The sequence below is a fragment of the Lepisosteus platostomus genome, chromosome 28 (assembly GCF_059453375.1).
Source record: "Lepisosteus platostomus isolate fLepPlt1 chromosome 28, fLepPlt1.hap1, whole genome shotgun sequence".
In the NCBI taxonomy this organism is placed as follows: domain Eukaryota; kingdom Metazoa; phylum Chordata; class Actinopteri; order Semionotiformes; family Lepisosteidae; genus Lepisosteus; species Lepisosteus platostomus.
In genome coordinates, this window is record NC_142638.1 from 7,831,763 (window position 1) to 7,853,997 (window position 22,235).

Genomic DNA, 22,235 nt, shown 5'->3' on the forward strand with positions numbered 1-22,235 from the left:
ATCAAGAAGTCACCTCCAGTTTCAATATTGTTAAGCCGGGAGAGTACAAACCTCAGATTGCTGAGCTAGTCTAATCACAGAAAAGGCCTCCTTTACACAACCAGGGTGGCTGAAGAGAAAGGGAAGTAACTTCAGCTCAGGGACACAACACAACACACAACAACTCTTACCCTCTGAACTCCTGCTCCACACTGCCACCTAGTTTATGCAATAGTCAGTCCATTGAGCTGTGACTGGCCCCGCCCTGCTGTGCTAGACTGCTAGTGTTTTGGACAGATCAGAGATTTACACCCTACAACCCAGAAGACATCACTTTGCTGATGCTAGAACATGCTACACCCTAGGTTTGTAATAATTAAACTGTACAACTGCTCTGCAATCATGTCAGTGAGTTATTCTGGTTCATCTGTTCTGCAATGAACCTGAGGGAAATCCTGGCTCCACTTCGGAAACAGTGACAGTCCACAAAAGCCAAGGCCGCACTTATTTGGAGGAAATTCATTTTCCTCCTAAAAAACAGGCCAGCTGCTCTGCTTTCCTGCGCTGTAGTTATCTCATTTCCTGCTTGATGGCACAGTAGGCCATTAGGGTGCAACCAAGTAGTACAAAGCTGTTTTGGAACATTATGGCAGAGTTAAGAGAGCAAGGATTTTAGAATGGGCTTTTCCCAACACTAATGAAAATTGTGCTTACTCCACATTATGTAGACCAAAGGCTGGGTACAGGCTGTAAAATTACAAATCATAAGATGAGAAAAAAAAGGCCTCAACTTCTGTTTTTCCACACAGCACAACAGATTTCAGTTTTACATGTCTCCGAGCTTTTTGTTCCTCATTTTTCAAGTTTTCCTCCTAAATATACGGTTTCTGATTAGCAGAGAGCAGAAAAAAAAAAAGTTACCCTGTATCCTAGAACTAGACAGCTAAAATTAAAAGACATCTTGTGCAACTGCAGGAAGTGTGCAGCGCTGCTTGATGTTTTGGTGCACCCTGACCACAAATGAGGCACAGCGACACACGATCATCATAACAGTGCTCTCCGTCTGACTGTCCTCTCCAATCAGGAACTGTGTACCTGGGGCTTTGACCCGGTTTACAAACATCTTTTGTGCTCGTTTCCAAGTTACTTTTCCATTTTAATAAATATACAGAGGTTTAACACCGCAATCTCATTTCACATGTGCACTAGAAGGCACTGGGGCATTTTCAACATCGGCGTGGGCGCACCAAATATTGCCCTTGTAAAAGTGAAAATGCAAAAAAAACAGACCCTTGACAGTGGAAAAAGAGCCGAACGCAAGACAGCTGATACATTTCTTAAGAGGAGAGGGATGATAGGCATTTTCCATAAAGACAAACATGAAAATCCATGCAGTGTCTGGACATCTTACAGTCTTTCCCACATAGGCAAAAGGACACAACAAAACTGGAACAAAAAGACCACACTAGAAGACAACTTAGCTTGTCGTGTCTGGCACTACATTTTACAAAAGCACCAGTTGAAAAGCAAAATACTTAAGTTCCATGTGAAAGACTTCTGTGTAAAAACAGTATCTGAAACGTTACTCCTTTTCAAAAGTTATTTCTCCCACTAAGTACAAGTTGTGCACCCTAAAACTGAAAAACTATATTGTAATTTCTAATAATGCCTGAAAAATACTGTGAAAACTTTAAAATGCCCTATTTTGCTCATCACATCACTGTACAGTTTAATCTCGCTCCTTGAGGCAGATAAACATACCTGTGAAAAAAATGCAGTAGAGTATCCATTGTTGGTAATACGTACGAAGCATAAAAATATAATTTGTCAGCTAAAATAAGTGCACACACCAGATAAACATTTTAAAGTTTATTTATATTTTGAATCTCTTTACAAAATTTGAACTATAATAAAAAAAGGCAGATGACATTCACAGAACGGTGCAGAGTAGCTCATTACGGGTGAGGGCCGTTTCTCAAACCATTAATGCACTTCCCTCTGTGCTACATATTCCAGTGAGATGGAACAGACTTGATCAGAAGCCCCCTGCAAAATGCATTTAATCAGGTTTGAAAATTATTCAAATGCAAAGGAGAGATTAGTTCATTAACTGAAATCATGAGTCATGCTGATCCAGGCAGGCTTATTCTACAGTAAGACAAATTATATGTTAGGAGTGCATGAAACAATTGTATTTTAAACAGTGAAATTAAAAATGTAAAGGGTTTATAATTATTTAAATTGCTTGCATCTGTATAGTGCTTTCTATCCCAAAGAATCCCAAACCGTTTCACTCAGGGCACTGAACGTACTGAACAGTGCACCCTGTCACAATCACAGGGAAGGGTTTAGAAATTGGAAAGATCATCACCTACAGGTGAACCATCACCAACCTGTTTTCCTTTGAGATTTCCATCGCAGTACTAACCAGGCCCAGCCTCAGATAGCTTATGTGATGATTTTCCTTTGCATTGGTCAGTTATTCCAGTTTTGGACTGACTTAATTTTTCATGAAAGAAAGTTACTTGTATTTGATTAGAGCCAATAAAAAATGTTTTGCTTTTTTTACTCTTCAGGTAACTATTCCCAAAGAAAGACTGATTGGTCAGTACAATTCCCTAAAGCAGTCCTTGAGTCAATCACTTTATTTATAGTTGGTCCCTTTGAAACAAAAAGGCGTCAATTAACAGCATCACTGTCTCATGCAGTCCTTGACCGGAATGCATACAGGTAAATTAGAACAACCGATACTGTAAGGATTAGGACTTGACACCTCAAAGAGCAGGGGTTGGTCTGAGAAACAGCCCTGCATTGTGTGCATAGACTGGAGGAATGCTGGACTAATATTACAGACAGAATGCTGCCATCTGCTGTGCTAAAAGTGCAGTTTCCCAGGAAAATAAAACCAAAAAGAGCACCCTATATGTGGATGTGGACCGGAAATATACACTGCATTAAGTTAGAAAACGACTTAATAGTTAGAAATGCGCTTCTTGAACAAACCATAAAGGGCACGTTTGAATACAGGTTACACACCGAGAGATAATCTTACATTGCACATCTACGTCTCAATTTTTCCATCTTAAACTTCAGCAACTGATAAAGTGCCTCGAAACGAAAACCCCGAAATCATGTTAGACAGGCAAAAATAAATTAAGGCAATGAATCTTTGAAATCTCACTTCACACAGTAGATTTATTGTATTTAGAGCGCTCTGCTTCAGAGGGAGAGAGCACCTGGAAAGGGCTGTTAGATGATCGCACTGCTGTGCAATGCAGATCAGATTCATATTCTGCATAAGGACTCAGAGGAACCAAAATCTTTCAGTGGCCTTGGCCTGCCACTAAATGTTACACACCGTGACCTCAGAAAGTTCCTATTGAGTGGTAGTAACTTGGGACACCAACAGATGATGTCAGTTAGCCAATTGAGCCCCATGCTGGACAGAAATGAAAAGAAGACCTTTGTCTAGAGTCCCAGTCCAATCCAAATACAATCCTAGACCATCACAATCTGCTCTCCCCACGCCAGAGACATTTAACAGTATTTACAAGGGGCTGGATTTTGCGATACCATTCTTACTTGGGACAGCAGAACAGAGGGTCTCAAACTCCAGCCCGTACTGTTCTTCAGACTGGAGTTCCTCAGGTGCTCTTGGACACCGAGTTATATGCCCTTACAGTTTTCTTTTTACAGGCTGGCCATCACTGATGAATTAACTCTATACGCTACACTCACAACGATCTGCTTGCACTAATGTGCCTGGTCTGGCCTGTAATCTGTAATAATTGTTCAGCTTTTGTCGCTGGCAATTTAACCTTCATTTTCACAAGACCAGTACAACAACTGGCACAAGTTGAGGGGGGCGGGGAATAGTTAAAAACATATCACGTTTTTCTTAGCTGTTATAAAAAACAGTAAAAAAGAGCCAATGCTCTTATACTTCAAGTAATACCCAATTACATGACTTAACATCCTGGTCATTAGGAGGCCTTACTTTGATGTAACCCAACACCATGTTTCCAATATTTGTCTTACAGATACTGCGACGGGAAATAGCTGTCATGGTTAGTACAGCTGGCGGGTCTCCCAGGGCTGCCCACCCTCCATGTGAGGATGAAGGTTAACAGCAAATGGTCAGCTCAGGGCTTAGAGCATGTCAACACCTCTCAAGGACACAGTGGTGGCTAGTTTATAATACAAAAAAACACTCAGTACAGTATTTACAATCTTTCAAAGTCATGCAAAGTAATAAAATCTTGACTTATGGCCCATCTATATCACCTAGAGGAGACTTCATGTCTTGCATGGTGGTGGCAGTATTATCTGCATCGATATCCCTTCACATTGCATTTCTCCTGCTGTAAGAAATACCAATATTGCAAACCCAAAAATTACTGCAATGTCTGTATTTTCAGTATGAACAACTCCTTTTAGCAGCAACACGGCTGAAAAACGACCAGATGCAGGAACTGCTTGCTTTCGCTGCATTACAAGAGCTTGTTTAACATTTAATACCCAATATATTTACAAAAGATGAACGTTTGACCCAAAGGCCCCCAAATTATAGATACAATTCCCATTTAGTTTTTTGGCACATTAGACAGATGAAAATTCAAAACCCTATTCTGAATTAAACTTAACATCCACCCAATCAATATAGTTTAGAAAAAGCACCATAATTTAAACAGAAGTAAAAGATGAAGGCACAATTTATTGATAGTAATTTAATTTAAGAACATGAATAGCTTAGGAGTTTTTTGACATGCTGATTTAAAGTTCTTACCACATAAATCATTGAACATTATCGAAGTATATTCCCTTCATATATAACCACAAATGTAAACCTAGGAAAATCCCATAATTATTCTAATTTTATCACCATTGCTAGGTAACAAAAATGTACTTGGATCGTTAAGTCCCTATTTTAATCTTTATAATAAAATGAACTATGTGCATGGGAATTAGATCCTTTCTTTCCATAGTTCTGGAACAGGCTTATAACAACAACAACATTTCCTTAGGATTTTAAATATAGCTACAATATGAGAATGGAAGACCATTACCAAAGCACCAGTTCAGAAGAAAACACATTTTCACCAAAGCATAAACATATCAGTAAATTACTCTGAAGCACAAAGTAAACTTTACCTGTGCCTAAATTTTCTTTTGAAAAATTATGTATGGTGAAACATCTGCATAAATAATTTCACTCTGTATTTTATATATATTGCAATAAAATCTATTTTCTTTCTCCAAACATATGAAGCAGACTTGACATCACGATTCCAAAAACAGTGATTGCATCACTTATTTTCAGAACTGTGATCATATTTCATTTAATTTGGGATTATACTGCAACAAAAGTAACTGATGTCTTAGCATTAACCATGCCTTTAAGAAAAGAAGGAAGTGAAATCTATAAAGTGCAGAAAGAGTCTTTATGCTGTAAACATGTAGGGAGAAAAAAAAGCAGGCATTTAAAAATAAACCTACTAAATGGAAAAAATGCATAGGTGCTGTTTGACAGAGGTATAATTTTGATGAAAAAATAAATTGCACATCACAAAAAACTGTAGAATGGGCAATTAATGTTGGCACTTGGCACCTCTGTGGGAAACCCATCAACTCACTTAATGCCATCTACAAACCAGGATGAGGTCCCAGACGGATAGATGATGTAAGATGGGAAAGAGCTTTTCTGGTCCTCATTCTTGATGATCCCAATGGAAAGAAAGAGCCCAAACTGCCTGGATTTCTTTACCGTAAAAAAAAAAAGACCTCCACCCCCCCCACCCTCCGCTCATGATGCGTTTTTGGGGAAAAGGGATCAGGTAAATTAATGACGAACAACTTGACCTTCTCTCTTCCAGCTCATGGCTTCCTGTGAGCTTTTCCAGGGAGAAAACATTCTTCGGATCTACAGGTAACAGCCGCCAAACTCCACCTGTTAGTGTTAACAATTCGGAGGGTTTCACAAAAACCTCCCTCCTCCACACACTCAATCTGAAGCTTCAGAAACAACCTGCAGCAGCGAGAATGGGCCGTGCACTTTAGCAACGCGTGATTTACAAGGCCACGGAGATCCGAAGAGTTCATTAATGCATTTGTGTCTCTCGCTGCTTTTTCACTCGATTCCCCGAATCAATGCTTTTCAAAGCCACCTTGTTTGGCACCTGTGGAGGTTCTTCAAAACATCACCTTCACCTGACCCCCCCCTTGCGCTCTTCTGGAACAGAGCGCCATCAGGTGAATGTAAGGAAGTGATCTAAATCAACCTGTTCACCATAAAGGTTAATCTTACACCACTGCATGTGCTTCATGTGCACTGTCGCAGTCCCAAGCTGCTCCTCCAAAGGCCTCTCCCATAGGAGTGAAGCCTTTCAGTCCTGCAGCTCCCTCTCCAGGTATTTCTGTAAACGCTGGCACCGAGGGCAGGCAGGGTTCTGTTTTTTGCAGGAGGAGTGAAACACAGTCTTGCATTTTTGACATCTGTTGGGAGAAACCCAATAAGATTAACCTCTTGCGAGCTGCGGCTAGCCTCTTTCAAGAAGATACCACTTGGCTTCTAAAGTGCGGCTCACGCATCACGAGGAGTAGGTTGATTTTAAAAAAGAGAGAGAGACCACAGGTCTAATACAAAGGTTTCTTTTAAATGAGACTGCACTAAAGCAAGAATAACTACGTATGTGATCTTATCTTTCAGTAATATAATCTCTGTGCATTTCTCAGTTCTAGATGCCATTAAGAGATTACACTAAACAGGCTAGTCTGTGCTAAAATACTGTAAAGAAAAGCTTTAAATACACAGCCTTCTTACAAGCCAAGCTAAAAAAGGGGGTTTCACTTCCACCCAGAGAACTACATCTTGAAAGGAAACAGTTGTTGCACACAACTGTACCACATTTGCAGAACCCCTGGTCAAACTATATGAATCAACTGGAAGGGTGCCCGAACTTTTGAACATGTCACATTCACTTTCTTTTTTACGGAAATAAATGGAAGTTATGCATTGAAATGTGCAGAAAGATGTTTGCCACGCAGAGGTTCTGCAAACTTCTTTTCACTTACTGATTCACTTAATCAATTTGACCACACTTTTGCACACAACTGTAAATTACAATCTTCTGACCAAGCCTCAGCATACTGAGCCATCTTCACTCTCCAGCCACATTTAAAGACAAGGACACTCACCGAGTTGTTGACTCAAACTCAAAGGGGAATATGATGTCGCTATGGTTGCAGATCTGGCAGATGAAGCCTCTTTGGGTGCAAAGGTCACAGTGGTACACGTGGTTGGAAGCAAACTGGATGATCGACTGCAGGAAAGCTTCATACTGTCCTTCCACCATCTACAACAAGGCAGGGAAACAGAAGCCATGGTCAAAGAGAAGGACTGCAAAAGAGAGAAACAAGCCTGCACAGCAAAGTTCAAAACGCAATACCAGGGATCCAAGGTTTGTAATCTTCTGCATTTTACAACTACCTTCCAGGACATGTCCAATATTCCTGCAGCAAATTTTCACAGGCAAGAACTGGACAATATTCAAATGGCTTCTGAATGGCTTACCGGGTTTTAAATATTTTTCCTCTGTCAAAACAGTAGTCTCCAAATACTGTGAGGGGAGCCCACAGCTTATCTGCTAATTTTCAATACTAATGAATACCTTTAAAAAAACCTGCTGTAGTATCTCTACATTGTGGATGACGACATACATTAGGTCAAGAGAAACCTCAAACAAATAACTATGTTCACAAGCCAAATAAGAACGAACTGCTTGTTGGTTATCCCTTTTCACTACACACCGCTGATCCACACTACAATAACTGAAGGTTTCACAGCCTCCTCTCTGATGCTGGGAGGTATGTAACTGAAAACACTGGTAAGAAAGAAATCAAATTTGGGGGTAACAAAAAAATGCGTGGGATTGAAGCGAGAGGATTCCATCACTTTGAAAGGGTAAATGTCTGAAAAGACAGTTTAAGACAGTTCTACCGGCATGTCCTCCTTACCTGTTGTAAATCTGCAACGCTGTAGAGGTGAGCAGACTCCAGAATGTAATTTCTTTGATCGAGTCTGAAAAGATTAAGAAAGAGCTTGTTCGTATGTCTAAGCCAGACATAAAAAGGAATGCGAGACATCATTGTCACTATACCGATTACGTAGGGTCAACCTGAGAACTTCTATACAGAAATACCCAATATTTTCTAAAGCGCGGGTGTTTATTCAAAGCCTAGACTGACTAAAAAGCTGCGGAGAAGCACTGGCACTTACTGAGCTTGCATCTTCTTCATTCCTCCACTGCGACACGTGATCAGGTACTCTCCCAGCAGCCTCAGCTTCTGCCGGCTGCTGAGCGTCTGTTTCAACTGCTCCACGTGGTCATACAGACTGGGATTGAGCAACTCCACGTCTATCAGGGGCTCGTGGGCAATCTGACTGAGAAACCTCAGCGCCTTTCGGGAGACCTGTTCAAATAGAGGTTTTGGGACAAATAAACTTCACGTCAACCTCATTTGCGGACAGACCGCAAATACAAAACGTGATTTAACTTCAGATAATTAAGGATATTTAAGACGGCTCTGAGCAACAGAGGAAGGATGAAAAAGAAAATCAAGCTCACTTCTCTTAATGACAGATCCCAGTTGTGAATGATTCGGGAAGGGATGACCGAGACATCTCCCCGGTGGCATCCATCACAGTAATACATTCCAGAGTATTCACACAACCTCGGTCTTCCGAAGGAGAAGCCGATCTGTCTGGAGCACCCTTAACAAACCAGCATGAAAACAAAAACTTAAAGCACATGCATTGCAACTTCAAATAATGCTACGAGCAAAGTGACTGCTTTATACTGTCTAAACACAGCACAGCCAACTTAACTGTACTTATTCTTTACATGGACCTAAGAAGCAGCCCTAATCAAACATGCTACACAAAAAAAACAATACAAAGAAGTATGATCTTGTGGTTATCTTTTCTGAAATGCATGATTAATTTAAAGCTTTACAATGTTCACCACTAGGTGGTGCTACAGGACGCTTAAAAAGTAACTACGGAAATAGACAAGTGGTTAATGGCTCATCTAGCGAACAGCGAGACAGAAGTCAAAAGACTGTCCTCCCCCACTGTAGCTCTTTTACAGATTGCCCCAGCACGTGTGACACAATATCAGGATGTTTCCAACTAACCCGCACATCTGAAGTTCTGCACGTCCAGTCCTTTCTCCGTAGGGACAGTGCAGAGATAAGGCAGTAAAACACCGTTCCCTTTGAGGCTGTGCTGGACCAGTCTATGGATGGTACTCCCCGCGCTGTCCCCTGCAGCCATGACCTCGGAGGTCTCCAGGTAACAGTTCAAGGCCCCGCGGATGAGCTCCCGCCACGACCTGGCCTCCTCCTCGTTCTCGGCCCGAAGCTTGAGGGTGGCCTTCGTCGTCAGGACTTTGAAGAAGGCCGGGCTCCCCAGGGTGGTGTCTGGCACCACGTCCCGGATAGACTCGATCTGCTGCGTGCTGTGCGGGATCTTCTTCTGATCTTGAACCCGGAAGCACTTGAGGGCCTCCAGGGAGAGCGAAAAGACGTAAGGCGCCCAGGTCTTGTCTGCGAGGAGGTACAGGACGGTCTCTTTAATGGCATCCTGCTCGGGTTCGGTGTGCCGGGCCCAGCTCAAAACGGGCGGAGGACTTCCCCCCTGGCCGGGCTGCTCCGCCGGAGGGGAGGAGGCAGAGGAAGGAGGTCCCGACCCCACTTCCCCCCTGCCGACGGGATCGGGCAGGATCTCCCACTGGTCATCCGGCTGGGCTGGGCGGCACTTGTTCACCGCCTCCCACACCATGTCCACCCAGTCCTCCGCCTCGCCCTGGGACGGGGCCCTCAAGTACAGCCTCTTGCCGGTGAAGTGCAGCTCGAAGCGCCCGTCGCTGGAGGGCGCCCGGACCGACTCGCAGCGCAGCAGGGAGCAGTTCTCGCAGCACGAGCGCTCCTCCTCGTCGGGGTAGAGGCGGAACTCGTACGGGGACAGCTCGCAGTAGTACTCCCGCCACATCCCCACGGGCCCTCGCCGCCTCTCCAGGTTCCCCAGCTTCAGGAGCCCGCGGAACAGGTTCGTCAAGCCTGGGGGGGGGGAGAACGAGGCGAATGTCAGAAACATACACCCTTGAGGAAGTACCACTTATCTTAACTCCGTTGACGTCTGCTTTCCTGAAATTTACTTTGCAGCAGAAAGGTTTATCGCCAGTCACTTTGTCACACCACGAAGTGAGTTTTGTCTCGGAGACGGTATCTTGTAATATCTTACAGCATATGCTTCACCGTAAATGCATATCATGGCCTCCCAATAATCCCATCGACGAACTAACTATGAATAATCCCTCTACGAACGGGCTTCATCGCTCTGCTCTCCTCCCCACTGAGAGTGTACTGGCACACTTTGGCTGCCATCGCATCATCCAGGTGGGGGAGGGGAGTCCCCCATTACCTGTAAAGCTCTTTGAGTCCACAGAAGCGTGATAGAAGTTTAATTATCTGTCCATTACAAGGATAGATATAGCAATATACACACACAGAAATAAGAATAAAGTCAGGTGGCTGTGTCAATATACCACTCTTAATTAAGCCTCAGTAACCAGTGAACTGTTTTGCCGTTTCATTGACTCAGGACTGCCGCAAGCCATAAAGGGGAACCGATAACCCAGGGAAGTCATGCTGACAAGCATGCAAGCCCTAGCCGAGAGTTTCAGCACACGGTGGACCGCAGCAAGAAATAAGAAGACTTTGCAAAAACAGATCAAATCATATCAAACCAAAACTGGGAAGGGTGAGGAGGCTCCCTGCCCTGCTCTGTGTGAAACTGTTCCTCTGGCTGACAGAGACTGAGGGCCGTACCCCCCCCCCCCCCACACCCACGGGCTCACAACTGCAACCAGTGCCACAATACGTACAGGACACACTGAGCCCCAGCGGCCAGTTTTAAGCTGGGTCTTGTGACGAAAGAATGTGGTATTTAGGAGGAAAACGCTCTACGATAAGGCTGCCCGCCCTTGAGAACAAAAATAGCAGATGGAAGTGAAAACAAGATGACGACCAGCAGGACCACAGAGGTGCTCCTCAGTGACGGCGCAGTGGTGCAAACATCACATGCCCTCTCTGCTTGGTGAAACTTGACCAGGCTCACTTGACCAGATCTCACAGTTTTGGTAAAAAAAAAAACACATTCAAAAGGTCCAGTTTCTCTGAACGGAGCATAACGGAGCCAGCCAAGGAAATCTTAGTTCCTCACGTCAGCCTGCGAACGTCCCTTGAGTCAGGATGAGGCAGTGGAACTTCACACACATGGATACCAATAAGCATATTAACATAAGCAACACAAGAAAAAACAGAATAGATTGCCACCACTGTACATTCTTAGAAATGACCGTTCTGGCATGGTATACAAACTAGAGTTGGTGCAGATCTGAAAGCATTAGAATGACTCCAGTCTCTGAGGACCACCTCCCTGGTCTGTACATCCTCAACAACTCCAGATGACAGCAACAGTTTTCTCTAGTTTCCCCTGAAAACTACTTCCACAGGGTATTAAAACCTGAGGGAGCAGGGGAATCCTTACAAACACGCTCACAGTTTGTAAAAATCAGCATCCCAAGTTGTGAATGCCAATCTCCGATGTGAATGTGGTTTCTCCAAGCAAAGCAAACCCACACTCTTTTTTAAACTGTTCGGCGAACACAGCTCACCCGTGCCTTTTCGGTGAACCACGCTGGGGGGCGCCCATTCCGGCTCTGCGCCGACCGAGCCCCCCCCGTTCTCATGGCTGTCGATGAAACCGAGGACGTCCTTTGTCTTGGGGGTCTCCTCCGGGCACGGTTTGTAAAAATCGTCCTCGGAGATCCAGCTAGGGTATTTCTGAAACGAAGGAAGTCGTCTTAAGCGTGCTCGAGCAAAATAACATTCAAAGAGATAAACAAGCATGTGCAGGGGAGGCCCACTGGAAAAGCAGCCAGCCCTGGAGTGATCCTCGGTAATAAAAGCACAGTATTTTAATGATCCCAACCGCACCAAAGGAGGGTCACAAGGGAGAGAACACAAACGTGTCTCCCGTTGTGCAAAGGACACATCTAAGGTGGCCTTAACCTAAGTACATGAACGATTTGATTTCTATAAAGCCAGATATATTGCTCGTCTTTTAATATTGTTGTTTTGAAGCCCTGTCTTCCTCGTTGCTTAACTTGCAGATCACGTGATCTTGCAAAGACACGCACGTTCAGAAATGACAAAATCAGAGGGAAACTGAAAGGGCGCAGGTATGCATTTTCAGGTTTTTTTTTTTTTTTTGAATGAGGCAGGATTCTAGTAATAGCAATTTCGGTTCAAGTTTAGTCCTGCCGGCTTAAAAATGGGAATTCGTTCCGACCTGGTAATTCCTGGTGGAATGAGACGCGGCCTTTAAAAACCTTCAGCTTTTTTTATTTTCCATTTAAATTCCAATACAGAACAGAAAGGCCTTAACCTTTAATGGAATTCATTCCATGGTGGCTTTTAAGCCTTAGAAATAACGTGGCTTTAAGCTATAAATGTGGATGAGCTTCACATAGATCAAATAATTTAAATGCAGGCCGTCAGGTTAAACAAAATGATGACACTGCTATAAAGATCAGAATAAAAGAACAACTCACTGGAAGCCCTGTGGTGGGAGAATACAGGCAATCAACAGACTCTTTCCTGCTGGGGCTGCTCTCTGGGGTTCGTGGTGTGGCCTCTGGTCTTCGCTCTTCACTCACACAGGCATGGGGTTCGGGAAGAGGGGTTTTCAGTTTCAGCCTCCTTTTCTTCTCCTGCTTCAGGACAGGAAACTCCGGAGAGCGGGCAGAGGCAGGCGGCTGCGTCGGGCCGGGCGCTCCTCTGCCCGTGTTTTCAGGGCGGGGCTCCGGAGGCGGGGCCACAGTCGGCTCCGCCTCCACGGGCGGGGCTGCGGGAGAGACCGGAGAGACCGCCTCGCTGTCCGTGCCGCTAGATTCCGCCGTCTCCGAGAGGGAATGATCTGGCGGCTGACTCGAAGCATAGGAGTCTTCCCTCGTGGGGTCCGGCGTGGAACTGGCACCTTCGCTGAAATCCACAATTATCCTTGGGAGGAGACATTAAAGAAGCGACGTGAATGCAGTAGCTGGTGAGAAATGCTATCATAGGTCATATGAAGAAAGGTAAAGAACAAACACGTGCTTCACGCTCGCTTTATGTTAGTCTTTCAGACAATGCCAATATAACAGGACTCGGCGACACTGAACACGTTACAGAGGTGACCTCACCCTTCGTGAAATCAACGCGGTGTGCAATTCTCCCTCTCGGTGGAGCAGAGCTACAATGCTTTACCAAGATGACTTTACAGGTTACCATTTAATGTTCTAAGAAGTCAACAAACTTTGTTCTCGATGATCTTTATAAGATACTGATATTAAGTTTGCAATAAAAAATGCACAATGAATGTAGCTGTTAATGACACAGGGTTAATATTTTTGTGTCACACGTTTGGAGCATCTTGCAAAACCTTAGACAAAAATTGAGTGAAAATTGCAGTTTTCTCATTCCAAAATTAAAAGAGAACCCTGGGTGGTGTTTCACAAGAGGTGGAAGAGAGAATCCTTCAGATGACAACACTCCTGATTCCAGACTTCTTACGCCCTACTCACTCTTTTACAGGTTTCCCAGGATCCTCATCGGAGATGACATCAAAGGCACGTGACCACTGCTCCTCGAGAGCAGTATCTGGACTCTTGTGCCCGTTAACCTGGGGGAGGCTGTCCGAGCTCTGGCTGGAAGACAGCTGGGAGGAGCCGGTGGTGTCCAGGCTCAAGTTGGAAGAGGTGAGCTTGGTCTTCCCAGAGTTCCTACCCTGAGACAAGCCTTGCCCCGAGTTGTGATGGACTTCGATGATATCGGAACCAGAAGACTGGGACACAGAATCCCAGGACTCCTTACACTTAGCGTCGCCATTGGAAGAAGTGAGGAGGTCGAAGGAGTCAGAACTGGGCACAAGCCCGGCCATCACTAGAGGAGTGACAGTCCACTCGTTCAGCATGGCAGACTTGTAGGAGAGCTGGAAGGACAGCGAGGTCAGGCCCTGCAGGTACGTCAGCAGAACTTCGCGGTCCTCCGTGTCAAGCAGTAGAGCCGCGGGCTGGTAGTACTCGCAGAGCTTGGACCTTTCGCGGAGCAGGGATACGAGGTAGCACTCCATCAGGCCATCATTGAGTGCCAGTCGAACCCAGGCCCGACAGCGGCCGACATCCGTGTTGATGAAGTTCAGATGTTCCAGTTCTGTGGTCACATCTCTGAGGAACAGTGGAACAAAAAAGAACAATGTGATATGCACATGACTAACATAATGGATATTTTAGCTATGACATTCATGACGGAAAATAAGTAACCTTTTCCGATGGAAACCTACCAGTCCACTGACTTAAGCTACCGCTGCAGTTATTCATCACAGGAGTGGCCTGCGCTGCAGCTGGGTTTTAGGACCAAAATAAATCATGATGCATTCATCCGCTTTAAATTACATTTCTGCTGGATCTGTTCTTCCCAGCCTCTGTGCACAAATGCCTGACACAAACCAGTTTATCAGAGAGGACAAAGACATGTGTGGCAATTAGCAGCCTAATCTCATAATTAAAAACCTGCCGTGGCCAAGGACGACTGCCGTGTAACTTTATAAGGGAAGCTAGGCTACTCCAACCCAGAGTGTAATGCACGTTCTGGCTGGCAAAAACCACTGATCATCAGAAAATCGGGGAGGGGTTTAAATCCACTCATCCCTCATGCCTGGTTCCAGTATGAAACTGGAGGGGGATGAGCTACGCACCGGTGCGTGATGGCCTTCAGCAGAGTCCAGAACACGGGCTGTGGCAGAGGAGCCCGCGAACCTGCTTTCTTCCCCCTGCCCCCGGCTTCGGTCCTGATGTGCCGGGTCTTGATGCCGTGGATGAACACGGCCTCCAGCGCGCTGCACAGGACGTTGGCGTCCCCGTCGTCGCTGGTGACGGCGGCGTCGGAGTTCACGTAGCGCTTCTGCAGCTCCTTGAGCGACAAGGCCAGCGTGGTCTTGAGCCCCTGCAGCCCAGAAGAAGAAGGCCGGGTTGTGAAACACACTGCTGCCGGGAACGAGTTATTCCACAACGACCCGGGTCTGTTGTTCCTCTCCGGGTGAATACCTCCTGTGCTACGGGGGTGGATCTCTCACTGGGCCAAAAGAATCGCTATTTTTACTTCACACTAATCTAAAAAAAATGTACTGCAGGAAGATGCCAGGCAGCAGTACAACAGCCTGCACAGGTTGCAAAGCTCTACATTTTACACATGACATTGATGTCATAAAACCTGTGGGACTCCATTCCTTAAGGTATTTTAGCCATGCGCCACTGGGGTACCACACAGCCATAACAACGGTCACTGTGGGACTTCATCACAGCAAATTAGCTGGTAACAAATACCGCAGCTTCATTCTGCTTTAGAGTACAAGTTATGTTCCACTAGACCCAGGTGCTAACCAAGAGAGATTTCATTCTGCCACCTCTGATCCATCTTGCCAGTTCTCTACTGATGGGACCAAAAGCTACACCTCAGCTCCTTTTATACAGATGTTACTTCATCTTGTAACAGATTAGAAACAATCAGTGACAATAATGCCCCCCAAAAGCCAAATAAAAACATCTTAAATGAAGATGTTTGTATCCTTGGACAGATATTCTAGCTGATATTTGTTTTTTACTCTACAGTGGCAGGATTTGCATTATTTTCAAATGTAGGTTATGGCTACAAATCTGATGATAGTACCTTTAAAAGTGTTAATTATGTGTTGTGGAATCCTCTTCTTAGTAAATCTTTATTTTAGCTTGTAAAAGAAGGATATTTTACAAATCAACAAGAATACAACTGTTCTCAGTTCCCAAAGCAAGTAGGAAGTGAACACATGACAGTGTGCCTGCTGCTCACTGAAACTTTCCTACGTGTACAGACGTCCCTACACAAACCCATATATAGAACTTCTCTAAAATCTGAAATGGCATTCAGTCCTTGCTCCTGCAAGCCTGAAACTAAATCACCTGATTGTCTAATGTGTACAGGTAATATTCAGCAGATCAAAAAGAAACCAGTCTCTTTTGTGCTCTTACACCTTAGAATAGCAAGGATTTTTGAACCCCAGAGTAAATACTGAAAGCACTCTTGAAACCAAGATTTTAATAAACTGGTTTTTCATTTTCTGAACTTCCGGTATGCTCGCCTGTTAAATTCAAGTGCCTGGTTTCTCTGCTCCTGTACTTAATATATTTTGGTGACAAAACCACTTATGCACAGCACTTAAAGGTCTCCAGACATGTCTCTTCCTGGTCTGGGATACATAGCTAAATGTTACTAACTTGTTGCAAGTTCTAGTGTCTAACAGATACAACAGATTCTTTTTTTTTTTGAAGTGAAGAATGATTGAGCAAAAGAAGGAAAAAAACTGCAGCAGCATATTTTTTCTCCTGTATTTCCTCCTTAGTACAGTTTTTACAGCTGCGTCTCAAACCCGTTTGCTCATGGTTATTAAACCCTTTCGACAGTGGCGCACAAGGATTACCGGTATCAAAGCTTACCTGTTTGACTTCTTTAGGCTCAGGGCCACTTTCCGGTGTGTGAGTAGAAATCATCGCTCCTCCCCAAGTTCTCTTCACTCACATGTCACTATAAAAGAAAGCCCAGACTTATGGGTTATCTAAAACTCAGTCCCACCTCAAGCCTTGATTAAAATCATAACTTCCATTTAAAAGCCCATTTCCAGTTGCAAGTCCAATACTAGCTAACAGGTTTCTATTGAAAGAAACTCTTATTAAACACCCACCATTAAACACTGGGTTTACACTTCGTGACTGGCAAGCAGACTGAAGCATTAAATTAAAATGAACTTTAAATCAGCACGATTCCTTCCAGGATTTCCCTCCAGCAAGTACAAAACAGAAGATTCCCCTACGCCACAAACCACCGAGCAGAAATAAAGATCATACAGCTGTCAAAGAGACTTTCAGTGGTGTTATCAGTGCATCAGCTCGTTTAGTTGGGTGAGAATTCTGCAGTCTTGTGCACTTCCTCATTCTGTACAGTTCACTTTCGGCTCGTGTATAAAAACGAAAATGAAGAGGGTCAAGATGTGCTGCACGAGCATGATTAAGGCACCATTTCCAAAGCTTCCGACTCCTGCAGGCTGTTGAGATGGAGGGTGGAAGACCAGACTTTGAGCAGCTGGCTGTCGTCGGCTGCAAGCTGCCCGGAGTGCATCTCCAATGACGCGAAGCTTTATTATTTTGTTTAATTATTAAATACATCCATTCGTTCTCTTTATCCAATACAGGGTCGCAGAGGAGCTGCATCCTATCCCAGTAAGCCATAGGTGCGAATCCATCGCAGGGCGCACACAGGTACCAAAGCCAATTAACTTACCTGTATCTGGGCCGTGGTGCACCGGTCAGTATTACCGTCTCGCAGTGCTGGGACCCCGGGTTCAATTCCAGACTGCATGGTCTGCAATTCCAGACTGCAACGGTCTCTCTGTGCTCGCGTGGGCTTTCTCCCACATGCCATGCTTCAGTCTACCAGATACAGTAGCAAGTTCATCGGCCTCAGTCAGTCTGTCCTGCGACAGACTGGCCTCTCATCCAGGGTGTATCCTGCTTTGCGCCCACTGCTTGCTATGATAGGCTCCCGCCCCTCTGCACCCCTTTAGCAGTTGGGACTTAGAACATGGACGGATGTATATGGATAGCATTCAATTTGTTCTTATGCTGGAGCAAGGCATAAACAGCTGCACTTTCAGCAGCAGCCTGGAGCTTATCTGGACGTGGAGCAGAAGAATTCATGGAACTAAGTGCATTTGCATATTTTCAGTATGCTCCCCCTCTGCAAACAAATGAAGGTTTAAAATATTGCCCTCACCAAAGCAGAAGTGCCCAGTGCTCACTCTTGTTAATGAAGTATGGTTCAACTTGTTGCTCACATTGTATCACACTGTATATAACCAGCGTCTGCCCTGTACTACAGAAATATTCGTATTCAAAGCAATGTATTTGTTCCACAAAACTCATACAGATTAAAGATCTGAAGAATCATGCTTCCTTTTCTCAGTCTTTGCCACAGTGAATTTATCTGCTTCTGCCATCTTTACCACTTGCTTGCAGGCACATCTGAAGGGGGGGTGTGAAAATTTACATGCAATGTTCTCAGAACTTGTCAGCAAACAAGTGAAGTGAGCTCAGACAACAACAAAAAACAGTTAACTGCAGAAGAGAGCTTGAGTGGCAAAGGATGTTTGCTCTCCAACCTTACCTATGCAATGCTCTTTCACAATGTTTCATTCCAGGCAAAAGCATGTGGAGCACACTGTTGAATTCTAAAATTTGCTGTGAAGGGATCCAAAAGTGCACAGCACATTATACTGTACATACTGTACGTAGAGCCAAATAAGAGTTCTCCCTGCAGAACATGGCCTGTGACCTACCAGGGTCCCTACAGGCTAGTGGTGTCGCCAGCGTATGAAGCACCTCCTACCCCAGGGCTGCGTAGCTTGAAATGTACGAAGACTCAAGACCCAAAGGTGGGTGGCAGGCTGAGTGGGGATTCCATCAGTATTTCCTCATTTGGAGTGTGTTTTGGAAGATTACAGCCGAGATGACTCCAAATTGCTAAAGGGGTGGGCTAAAAATAAAAATGATTGTCAAACATTAAAAAGATCCACACACTGCAAAATCCTAACCTCTTATGCCACAGAACATTTTCACCGACACGCGCTGTACCACTTGTTAGCTGTAGGAAAGCCCTCCTTCTTGAACAACACACATCAGTTTGCAGTCATGACCTTTAGCCTTGAATAATTACAAAGCATTTGCTGTCCTACCATCATGGGTTTTATTTATCTGAACCAAAGTTTACTGGAGTTAGCTGTAGAAGTAAACACCATGCAGTGTGCAAATCACATGCATGGAAATGCAACCTGTTTCCTACAGCTAGGATGCTAAAGGTTAGTTCTGAAGCTTGCTTTTCTTCAGGCAAACATGCTGACTTATGAAGCCACATTGGTCAAATTAAATACAGCTTCAAGGTAAAAGGGAAGCTTATTTAAAGCGTCTGCCTTCACACCGTGTCAGCAAAACAAAACCTCAAATTTGAGAATGAACCTTGAAGAATCTGGTTGAGGAGGGGTGAAGATAACACATTTTTACATATTTAAAGTACTGTGTTGAGCAAGTTAGCCTCTGACTTCATGGAAAGGTTCCATTCCACCTTTCCTTCCTGCACGACTTTTTAAAACTATTGTTCTTCAGAAACAAAGCCTCCCCCAAAATGTGACTTTTGAGCCCAAAAAAGCTCTGATTCTAAGAACACAGAAGAGTTCTTATTCACCTTTGTTTGACCTTGTAAGTCGCATGTCACAGCAGCAGAGTAACTTAGAACTCCATGATATATAGAAGCACTGCTTCTGTGCCCAATCTTATAGACCCACCCATCTTCTAACCTCTTTATCTGAGAGAGGGCTGTGGGGGAACTGGAGCCTACTCCGACAAGCAATGGGCACAAGTTGGAGCACACCCTGGAAGAGTTGTCAGTCGAATCGCAAGGCAGGCACACAAACACAGACGCAAAACTCAGACCAGGCCCAATTTTCCCCACAAGTCGACGGACCTGCCTGTACATCTTCAGCCCGTGGGAAAGAAACAGGAACTCCTGAAGGAAAACCCATGCAAACACAAGGAGAACATACAAACTCCGTGCAGATAGCACCCCAGGTCTGGAATTGAACCAGGGCAGCAATGCTAATCACTGTGCCACCAAGCCAATCTTATGGATCTTAGCATCAACTGCCTGTCAAGAGTTGACAATTAAGCCTTCAGGAACTGTTTGACTGCTTTGTGCATTCCCAGTTGGCCTACGTTTCTTCAAGGTCTCTTGAGTGGAGGAGTAACTCATGCATCCTAGGAACAAGTAACAGGTTTATTTCATGCTGAAAAGAGAAGAAAGAAAACAACGTTTCGGCTGTGGAGCCTTGTTTGGGTTTAAGCCTTGCAGCTGACACAGCTTGATTTACCAGTCATGTGGTTTACTGAGAAAAGAGTCTAACGACTATTATTGGAACCATTACTGTACGTGCTGGATGCTTCAAAGTGTTTGAACTGCAGCTCACTGGTCTGTATTCCATCTGTAGGAAAGGGCCCAGTTCAGCCTACAGCTCCCATTCCAAGAGCGTTATGAAGGGAGAGTGGGAGATTCCCAGGGAAGAATGTGAAACCCAGAAAATTCACAAACATAACACACGATGAAAGACGTGCCTGACCCAGCAGCACGAGTGAGGACAATGCCCTCTTTCACTGACTGAAAGCAAGCATTTCCTGCTAACACTTTCTAAAACTCCAAAAGTACAGTGGATAACTGTTTAATTGAAAATAATAAATAAACCAATATATGGACAACATTTCCCCAGATACCGCAGTTACATACAATTCAGATGGAATAATAGAGCCTGAAACAGGGACTGATCGTGCCTTTAGTACTTCTTGTTTGTTAGAAAGGTTAACAAATTCTTCAGTGTGTCCACAGTTTCAGTTAAAATGCTTAAAGTTTTCAGTTCTTAGCATTGCAGTAAGAAGTCAGACCACAGAATACTCTGAACTAATGCCTTTTAAAGTCTGTTTACTATTGCAGCCTGTGTTTCTGTCTGAAATACAGTCTTGTGTCATAAAGGAAGCTAAGGGCACAAGTGTTTTGCTGTTTGATAAGACTGTCGCTGAAAGAGATGAGGAAACTGATATCATCTAACAACTCCCGTCTTAAACTCTACTCTTTTCAAAGTTTTTCAAGCTAAAAAGGTTCTTTGGGATAAAAAGCCACAACCAAATCTATCCAACAACTGAAATAGCACACTTGCACGTAGTTTTACGGATAAGGAAGAGGCTGAAAGTACTTTAGCCATGATTGTATCCGAGTATAATACGAATTTGAGGAGAAAACCGCCGTCAATAATTAAATACACAAGACGAATTCGCAACCTTAGCACGGAACGGTACCGGGGGTTGGACCCGTTTAATCGAACCGAAAGTACGAGCTACTTAAACGAGTCCGTCCACTGCATTCACACCTCAATACCTGCAGACAGCAACCGGAACCGACCAGGGAGTCGCGTTTTTCGTGCATTTCTGGGAATCACTCGACATCGACAGTAATCGCTAAGTGAGCGGAAAGCTGCCCACAGCAAGATTTCACTGTTGTCAAAGGGCACGAAAAAACGGAGATGTAGTTTTTTCGCCTCAGACAGCACACGCTTACAACACAAATGTAGCCAAGCAAACCGGGAGGACCGAACTTTTTTTGGATAAGAAACACAGCGCGACCCGAACACAGAGGCAGCGCGGCGCACACATCGGCCTGTGTCGCAGAAATAACCACCCGGTTTCTTACCGTGATCACAACCCGTTTTAAGCCTTAAAATCCAACAGGTAGCGGCTCCCTCGCAGAGGCCGAAGATCATCCCCCGGGGTCGCCCGAATCTGCAGGCGGACAGGCTTTTCCGAAAGCGGGCAGGCGCCTGCCGTCTTTCCCGGAGGGCGGCCAAGGTGGTCGACGAGAGTATCGGCGCTTTCCGAAGCCGTTTCCAAACGAAAAGGCTGGAGTGTCGAAGTCAACGAGCACACGCTGACTTATGAAACACGCCGATTGTCACACAGCCTCTCTTTCCTAATCCTCCGTGTGTTCTTGCAGCCGACCGCTTCCGTCAACTTCTGCACAAACTCATCAGGCTGCTTAGCGTGGTGCATCACGGGACGATGACGGACTGGGAGGGGAAAAGCAGTTCCCTGTTTTCTTTTCCCTTAAATTAACTCCTGACGAACCCAACCATTGGCATTCGCCTCTCTAGTAATTTTTTTTTTAAAAAAAGGTATAAAAAAATCTCTTGCATTGAATCTGATTCCGTAATAATGGCAGGGATTGGAGACCCTTAGGAAAAACCAGATTGCTGCTGTAATCACAAACCAGAAAAAAACCCCAATAAATTTTGATCAGATGTAATGTCGTAATGTAATGTGAGTTGAAATCATCCCTGCATAACTTCTCTAATGCCCGACATGTACTGTAGAACTAATAATGAAACATTCCTTAAATTAAAACATATTTTCTCCCACGGTGAGACTGTCGGTATGTACATTATAGAAGAACATGTCTTTCACATTTGGATGCTT

General features: G+C 44.5%; 1 protein-coding gene across 4 annotated transcripts; it reads right to left on the minus strand.

The window, feature by feature from the left end:
• Positions 1-1,835: 1,835 nt before the first annotated feature.
• On the minus strand, positions 1,836-21,801 carry plekhm1 (pleckstrin homology and RUN domain containing M1). 4 transcript variants are annotated; one of them, XR_015930918.1, is made up of 13 exons: positions 21,457-21,801; positions 16,611-16,698; positions 14,837-15,084; positions 13,665-14,306; positions 12,654-13,101; positions 11,715-11,883; positions 9,172-10,095; positions 8,604-8,749; positions 8,255-8,448; positions 7,993-8,056; positions 7,174-7,331; positions 6,258-6,471; positions 1,836-6,205 (listed from the first exon to the last, which is right to left on the minus strand). XR_015930918.1 is itself a non-coding variant. In XM_088622630.1 (13 exons), exons 3-13 carry the CDS (start codon positions 16,662-16,664, stop codon positions 6,363-6,365), a joined length of 3,156 nt encoding a protein of 1,051 aa, XP_088478756.1. In that variant the 5' UTR covers positions 16,665-16,698; positions 18,506-18,702; positions 21,457-21,801; the 3' UTR covers positions 1,836-6,362. The 4 variants fall into 4 exon arrangements, 3 of the variants coding, with proteins under 3 accessions (XP_088478756.1, XP_088478755.1, XP_088478757.1); XM_088622630.1 differs by adding an exon at positions 18,506-18,702 and having other exon boundaries at positions 1,836-6,471; XM_088622629.1 differs by having other exon boundaries at positions 1,836-6,471.
• Between the last annotated feature and the right edge of the window lie 434 nt (positions 21,802-22,235).